The following is an 8,664-nucleotide window of genomic DNA, read 5'->3' as shown; positions in this document are numbered from 1 at the left end:
TATGGAAAAGGGTACAGTCGACGTTTCGGGATGTTGACTGTTTGCTCTTTTCCATAGATGCTGCCTGGCCTGCTGAGTTCCTTCAGCATTTTGTGTGTATTGCTCGGATTTACAGCATCTGCAGATTTTCTCTTGTTTGTGGTTTGATATAACGGCCAATGTACAGACACCCGAGAATATGTGTGTTCCTAAAACTATTGCCCTACAACAAGCCTCTAAATTATTTCATTCTTACTGAAAGATTCAACCCCCTTCCAAAGACGACGGATTTTAAGTCCATTCAATGCGATTGCACCTATAACTTGTTTCAACTGGTGAAGCCCCGCAAGGAAAATAGCTAATAACTTTGCAACAACATTCTGGGGCCTAATTACTGAGCATTAACACGCTAGATCAGCCCTACCATCGCTAACTGATTGGCGGAGTCGCTCTAATTGACTTTCATAGTTACTGAGAGCGTGGTAAATCTGTGGTTAAGAAAAACGGTCGGGTGCTTAAAGATTTCTTTAAAAAAAACTTTGGAATTGTCCAAAGTTAGAATTCCCCCCATCTGCAGGGACGTAAACATGGGAATGTAACAATGGTGTTTTGGTGTGGGTTGGGGAGGGCTGCAAATAAGTTTGGGAAAAAAAACTTTCAAATACGTTACTCCGTAGTTTGGATTCTGGGACCATAAACACACGGAGAAAGTTTCACAGGATCGGCCGTCCGGAGCGTTTTTCTCTTTCTCTTAGGTGGGAGATTGCGCCGAAGCCTGTTGGTGTTTCAGCGCTCCAGATAGTTATTGTGTGAGAGTTAGACCGTCGCATTATGTCCCTGGGGGGAGGGGAAGGGAGTATAGTGAGTGGAGGGGGGGGGGGGTGATCAACCGATTCCGGTTCTCTGCCGCCCCGAGTCGCTCTACTCTTTTCTCACAGTCGCACGCCACCTTCCGATTTAGTATGTACCGCGAGATGCGGGCTTCGGAATCGTGCGTACATTAAAATAAAATCACAACGCGGATCAGCATTTCCCTCGGTAAATAGAAAATCTCCTTTCCACCTCGTCAGCTGTCGGCAACTTCTATAGTCTTCCCATTTCAAACCAGCTCCTGGTTCACGGCGAAAGAGGAAGAAGGAGAGGAAGCGGAGGTGGGAATGCGGACGCTTATCCCAAAGCTGCGGAGTGGCTTGATATTCCTAGTTGAAATGACTCTCACAGTCCGATTTTCAGGCGTCGGGATCCTGAATAATGCACTGACGCCTGACCCAAAATAAACTGGCCAGTTGCATCGGCTGCTGCTTTAGCTTTGTCCTTCCCGCTGGGGTCCAGTAAATGAAGCAAATATCACCCGAGTTTTTCGACAGAGAGATCTGTTTTTTTTTTTGGAGCGGGGGCGGTTTAATGAATTGCTGACTTCCAAAGGGCCCCATAATAAGTCTATTTCGGGTCTAGGTTTTCCCCGGTTACTATGAAGCATCTTACCTTGAAGACTTTCCATTACTACTGAATTTCTAAGGTTTTATAGGAAGGCAGATTAAACCACCTATGCAATTTCAAATCGCCTTTCCAAAGCTCGTTGGCGTGATTGGGAAACCCACACTGAAATTAAAAGCTTTCAACGGGCATGAGAAATTGCTGTCCTGTCCGCCTCCCTGCCTCTCTCTCTCTTCCCCCATCGCTTTGTGCTTTTACCCAATCAAATATTATTTGTGTAATAATAGGGCGAAGGATTGTGGGTAGGTGCACAGGAAAAAAAGATTTCTATTGTACAGAGGGTATTAGGGAAAAAGGTCATAGTAAAATGAGTGAGCTATTTTTTGTTCTAATTGGCTGGAGGTGAAAATGACTGATGAACTTAAAGCCTGGCGTGTGCTGAGTGTTTGTGGGGAGCTTTTACGGTGCGGTTATGCCTTGGAGGAGAGAGTACTACAGCTTTAAGTAAGGAGAGGGGGAGATGAGAGTTACGCGGCGTTGTCATCTCATCAAAGTCTCATCGTCATGTGGTGAAATCTCCTCCCGTTTATTGGACGGAGGCACGTGTCTAGGATCCCGGGGACCAGCGTCACGTGACCGCCTCTATTTAAAAAAAGAACAAAAATCCAGCGCACTGAAAGTATTTCTGATCAGTTAGCGGCTCTCCTTAATTTTAATTCCCTGTCTAAGTGTGTGCGTGTGTGTGCGTGCGTCAGTGAGAGAGAAAGAAGGAGGGAGAGAGAGATTGTCTCCCCCTTGCTGCTGCCCAAGTCGAGGGGTGAGCGGCAGGTTGGGGTAGGGAGGGGGAGGAGGAGGAGGAGGAGAGACAAGAGCCTTGAAAAGTGAAGGCTGCAGATTAAATGTGAACCATGGATACCTGAGTGTGGAACTGAGGCAAGGCAAAGCAATGATTATCCGCACCTAAACCAAACGAGCAAAGGGAATCAGACGGGGGGAGGGGGGAGACGTTAAAGGCGGAGAGATTGATGCTGGCAAGATATTAAAGGAGGAACGTTTGGGACAACTAAAAGGCAAGATCTGGGCTTTCTCTCTCTCTCTTTCTAAACCAAGTTGGATATCGTTGCATACTGAGTGGGTAAAGGATAAAAAGAGTGGGGAAAGGGGACGGGGACTACAGTTCCGAAGCGTTCACACACTATGGAAGAAAATGATCAGAATAACCATCCAGTGGACAATCAGGAGTCGAGCAACGAGTCTAACCGAGCCATCATGCCGCTTCTTCACGCGCCGGGCAACCAGCTCCCTCACCGGATCACTAACTTTTTCATCGACAACATCTTACGGCCGGACTTCGGCAAAAGGAAAGACGGCCACCGCGATCAGAGCCACGTCCCTGGGAGAGAGAACGTCAGCCCGTTGGCCGTGGTATCCGGACAGAGCGGAGGCAGTCCGCCCGGGCTGGGAGGAGGAGGAGGAGGAGGAGGAGGTGGTGGTGGTGGTGGTGTCGGTGGTGGAGGAGGAGGAGCTCCACCTAGCCCGTCTGCCCCGGCCAAGAAACGAGATGTGGCGGGAGAAGGGGCGCTGAGGAACGGCGAGAGCGCCGAGCAGTCCCAAAGCTCGGATTCCGACAGCTCCCACAGCAGCACCAACGCAGTTTCCCAACCCATGCTCTGGCCTGCCTGGGTTTACTGCACTAGATACTCGGACAGGCCTTCTTCAGGTGAGGGAACACAAAAATAAAATCACTCTCCACGTCATCTTTATTTTGGAAAAGGGCTTGCGTTAAACTTTGGAAGGCAGCTTATCTAGGGCTTAAAATTACAGAATCATCGTTTAAATTAATTTTGCAGACGTGATAAATATAGACTGATCTTACGTTCGGTTTCCTTGTGCCATATTTTACAGGAATGTTTCCATATTCCAGTAAATTAAAACTTTCCCAAAATAGACTAAAACACGGCGATGGCCTTGAAACGTATCCTGGGTGTTTTTCCAAACGCGTCTCGCTTTCTGAAATAACAAAAGATTGATTCTCATACACGTGGGATCCTCATAACAGACATCAGTTTTTATAATATAATTTTTATGGTTAGTCGAAACTCTAGAATTTTTTTTCAGGGAAAGAATTGGACACGGAACACTCTCAACTCTCTACTTAACATACTTTGAATCGAGTCGACCCAAGTATCGGCTTTACCGTTTCCCGGTAAAAATCTAAAGGTCATATTTTGAAGTTGGAAAGATTGCAGGCACGGGATCTGTCTGAAAACATCGACTCGATGAACAAGTCCCTCCAACTGTTCCCCCGGGCGCGCTTTGGTGGTTAACATTTTTCAATAGCGCGCCTATAGGATAAATTATCTCAAGATCTTTTGTTTGAAAGAAAGCCCCTTCCATTGTTAGCATAAAATGGACGATATTTTTGAGTTTCATGTCTGAAAACAAAGTGGATTTTTAAAGATGATATATGTTTGATTATTATTACTAAAACGCTCACGATGCACTCCATCGCTCTTGTCTGCCTCTTTGTTGACTAGTATTTAGCATATTTTTGTCAGCGAAGTAGGCCTCGCTATATTCGATCGGCTTCAGACTTGCAGCATACGAAGAGAGAAATACATGAGAGCGGGATTGGCGAAGAGTATTACAACACACGCAGTAAATAACCCTCAACAATGCAGTGTTGAAATCAGATTTAGAAATTTCGTAAGGTGCAAAATTTGCAACTTCAGCCCTCGAAAGACACGAGCAATAACTCACCGGAAATAACTGGGATTTTTAAAGGATATATAAATATCAGCGCATGTTTTATTCGGAGGTGTTGATTCTAAGGACGAATGACATCAAATAATATGTTAACTCTAACCTAAACTTAGATGATCGCGTTTAATTAAAAATAATAAAACGTAATAGCTAAAGAGAGGTTTTGAAATATAGATCATATATAATTAGCTTAGTCTGGTGGAAACTGTTTATTATACTTCTTAATTTTTCAATCCAAATTATATTTTATCCATGTAGCTGTGAACAGTAGACTGTTAGGTATCATACTTTATATAGAAGCTGAGTGGCGGATGCATTAAAAATTTAACTAGCCTTATACTCGCTGGCCGAATTACAGCCACATATAGACCCACTGCCCCCTGGACTGTCACACTTTCTTCCGAGGCTGCTCAAAGATTTGCTACTTCTGATAACGTTTGAAATTATAGATAAATAGGTGTTAAACTCTTAGCCTTCCACCTCAAGTCACATTTTTAATGTATTTTTCTTCCCAACGCTGAGAAGCCAAAGTTGTGCATTTGGACCTAGAGATGTTGATTGTGTATCAGGCGTTAGTTCGTGTCTTACTTTCAGTGTTATTTGATAATCTTACAACTTTCATACCGCAGGGACAGTAAGAATGAGTGGTTCTTCTGTCATTATTGCAGAACCCTTATTTTATTATATATTTAAAGTTTGTTGTTTTGCTGAAGCGTCGAAAACAATGCTTATTAATTCAGTGTATTTTAGTTATTTTCCATCTTTCTATTTTCATGACACTTTTTAGACGCAGGTGATAATGTTTTTTTCTTTTATCCTGGCTTATCAAATATGGCCCAGAAACTTTCCATTGCGCGTTGCCACATATCAGATAGCTACTGCAAATCGGCTGCAACTCTGTTAAAGGGGGAGTTATTACCGCACGAAATCTCACACATTTTCTCTGTCTAATCACCACCGTTAAACGTCATACAGAGAGGGTCAGTGTTGGCAGCTCTCGGCAAATGTTTTGTTCTTTTCTCACAACTTTTTGAGTTGCGTGTGGAAGTAAATATTGTACTGTTGCATTATTGTGTTCTGGACTCGAGATATCTTATGCACGCTGGTATAATCGGAAGCCTGTCTAATGGCCAGTCAATATAGTAAGCAGAAACGTCACTCTAATTGCGTTGTTGCAGGGGTTTTAGAAGTTTGGAAAGCTGTATAATTTAGAAATAGAGAGCGAGAGAGAGGCACAAGCAATTACAACTTCGGAATGAAGCTAAAGATATAGACAACTGTTATCACACAGTCTGTATTTAAGTATGTTATGGATCATGTCTCTATAAATTTGCAATTAATTATGTTTCACTGAACACATACAAAAATGATTTTTTATTGCAATTCTACTTCACATTTTCAAGCCTTCACCAATCTCGCTGATGTATACCATCCGATAATGTACTTTCTGGTATGTAAATTTGGGCACTGTTTTGATAGAAATATCTGCATGTTAAAATTACTAATATAATAGAGAGAAATTGCCAATCATCAGACATGGCTCGAGAGCTAAGAATCTGTTTATTGTTTTAAGATTTGATTTATTGTTCCTGGAAACAAAATTGTCACGAGGGAGAAAAAAAAATGGCACCTGTGTTCACGTCTATGCCTTTCATACAAGAGTATATTTTAATGGCAGATTGGGTTTCTGTTTGATTTTGTCATTTAAAAGCTCATCGCGTTTCTGTTAACACTGCGTTCCATTTTCATTTTAGGTCCCAGGTCCCGTAAACCAAAGAAAAAGACTCCCAATAAAGAGGACAAGCGACCGAGGACAGCGTTCACTGCCGAACAATTGCAGAGACTGAAAGCCGAGTTTCAGACTAACCGCTACCTAACCGAGCAACGCCGGCAGAGCTTGGCTCACGAACTCAGTCTCAACGAATCCCAAATCAAAATCTGGTTTCAGAATAAGCGAGCCAAAATCAAGAAAGCTAGCGGATCAAAGAACACACTGGCACTCCATTTAATGGCGCAAGGACTTTATAACCATTCCAGCACGGGGAAAGAAGACAAGGAAGAAAGTGAATAGCAAAGATTTAACTAAAGTGCGAAAAAATACAATGCAATAATATAAATCAAAAATAAAGGGCCAGTGTATTGAGAAAGAGAGAGAGAAAAAAGATACCAGCATAGTTTTTAAAAGAAATGAAATTGTATGAAATATTATTCCGCAATATTCTGTGTATATAATTCAGGTAAGGTGTTGTAAAAAACTGAAAAAATATTTCAATATATGATGAGATATTGTTTCTGGGATTTCAGAAGCTACTTTTTTTTTTGCCGTGGATATTGTTTGCTGGTCGCATTTTCTACCAGGCGTCGACTGGATGCTGCAGGCGCTCGGCGAACAGTCTAACGTGACATTTAAACCTACCCGCTGAAGTCCAAAGATTTTTCCTGCTGTTCTTTTACAGACAAAAAATGTTAAATTAAATAAATATCAAATGTTTGATTCTACTACAAGGCTTACAGATTTTTGATATGACTTTTCTTTAAAAGAAACAAAGAACGAAAGGCGGTGATAAGGCAAGATACACTCAAGCGTCACATCAACTGGTCTAGATTATTAATAGCGGAAATGTGAGCCTTATAATTTAAAAGATTTAACAGAGGCTCGGATAATTACGTTGTGAGGGATGGTCAAATTTTGTTATCTGTGTGAAAATGTATAAATTATTCTTTGGGCTTGATGAAAGGTTGTGAGGCGCGGTGAATGAAACTTTCACTGATGCGTTTGCTTTGGTGAGGTGTTGAGTTTTTTAAAACATTTGGAGTGTTGTGGAGTGGGGACGCTGCAAGCGTTCGACAAAACTTTGGAAACAAGCGGTCAAGATAAATGAAACTATTTTCATTCCTTTTTTCAAAAAAAAAGCGGAGTGTGTTGTTGTGGAGTGGGAGGGGGAGGGAAGGTGGTTGGGTTTTTAAAGTGTTCAGTCGACTGTCTTCCGCCTCTGGAGCGCCTTCCTGTGGCAGATGGAGAGGTGGGGGAAATGTCAAGTTCAACTCAGAACTTGATTCACAATGCAATCGACCAGAAAACACTTTGTGTTGTTGTAAACTGTTTTTAAAAAATTCTATAGCTATTTTATAATTTGAATCCTTGCTTCGTTGTTGACTGTGTTGTTTTTTTAAAAAAATTAAACACACATTGAAGCATAAATAACACGAAAGGTGCCACTTACTTCGCAATTGTAGATAACCAACCGGAACGTGGAGAATATTTTTTCTCTCTCTCCTGTGTCCGGTTGCGAGTGCACTTGTACTCTCCGATTTAAAGGCACCATTTTAAAGACTGCACTGTAGAAACAGCAGCTCATTCCCCTTCGATCTCCAACCTAAAATTCGACGCAATCAAAGCCTCGCGGAAATACAATTTCTGCGGCTTCGCCCACGTGCTCTGTAGCCTCTTTCACACAAAAAAGTGCAACGTAATTTTTGCTGTAATTTTCAAGACCTATAGAGAGCGTCCTTTCTTTGCAAAAATATTATTGTCGTATTCCTTGCTAGTTTTCAGATGAACTGAACCCGGTAAAAATATACCCCAAAGGCATTATTCTCTGATTTAAGAAAATGATCGTCAATAACCTAAAGTCGCGAAAAGAAAAATTAGGCTTCCGAATACCTTTGCTAATGTCTTTTCACAAAATTATTCTAACAGTAACAATTATACAATGCATTGATATCTCTTACCTAAACAAGGGTACAATCGTACGTCGACTCTTGTATAAAGTTTCTACTTTAACAAGTTAAATCTAAATTAACTTTGCTTGTAACTGTTAATAAAGCCGCTATAGCATAAACTGATACTTTTGTAACTGCCATATCGCACCTAATTATTTAAGTTTAGTGAAATCACGTAGTAATTACACAAGGCGCTGCAATGCGTCTACATACTTTCTGTAGTTGATTTCCATGCAGCCGCTGTTAGTACACTACCGTCCGGGGAAAAAATCGTTTTGAAAATGATGACTAATAGCAAGTACCTAGACTGCGTAATACAGGAAGTGTTATCGGTGGATGTGTGGTTTCTTTTGGCCTGCGAAATGCAAAGCAAGCAAATCATTTTGTATATATTCTTCCTAACTTATCCGTGCATCCATGACTTAAGATTTCATACAGTGGAAATGATATATAATTATATCTAATTTTCACTCATTCATATCTCAAATTTACAAACGTTCTGTTCCTAGTTAGGTGAAGTAAACAATTTCATACTTCAAAGGCTTGCCACTGAGGTCCAAATAGGATAAAACTGAAGCACATTGACCCTATACAGTGCTGGCTAAATATGAATACCGAGGTCACACTTTGACGACAAGAGCAAGGGTTTAATGGCAGTTCAAGATATTATCAGTCCAATCGAAACTGGCTTTCTTTAGTCCATTTATCTTTACACCGTGATTGTAATGTACAGTGAAAACGACGTACAATTATGAATCATAG

At 41.4% G+C, this 8,664-nt stretch overlaps 1 protein-coding gene across 1 annotated transcript; it reads left to right on the top strand.

Moving 5' to 3' along the window:
- Positions 1-1,936: 1,936 nt before the first annotated feature.
- On the top strand, positions 1,937-6,678 carry en2a (engrailed homeobox 2a). Its single transcript, XM_073054893.1, has 2 exons — positions 1,937-3,136; positions 5,934-6,678. Exons 1-2 carry the CDS (start codon positions 2,614-2,616, stop codon positions 6,248-6,250), a joined length of 840 nt encoding a protein of 279 aa, XP_072910994.1. The 5' UTR covers positions 1,937-2,613; the 3' UTR covers positions 6,251-6,678.
- Positions 6,679-8,664: the final 1,986 nt, after the last annotated feature.

Source organism: Hemitrygon akajei, chromosome 8 (genome assembly GCF_048418815.1).
Source record: "Hemitrygon akajei chromosome 8, sHemAka1.3, whole genome shotgun sequence".
Lineage (NCBI taxonomy): Eukaryota > Metazoa > Chordata > Chondrichthyes > Myliobatiformes > Dasyatidae > Hemitrygon > Hemitrygon akajei.
Note: the sequence above shows the minus strand (reverse complement) of the source record. Positions and strands in the feature narration are given on the sequence as shown.

What these genes read in the sequence shown, in the direction of transcription:
- en2a (XM_073054893.1), top strand. Translation starts at nt 2,614, where the DNA reads ATGGAAGAAAATGATCAGAATAACCATCCAGTGGACAATCAGGAGTCG. An exon ending in CTCGGACAGGCCTTCTTCAG is followed by an intron (nt 3,137 to 5,933) that starts GTGAGGGAACAC and finishes TTTTCATTTTAG; the next exon opens with GTCCCAGGTCCCGTAAACCA.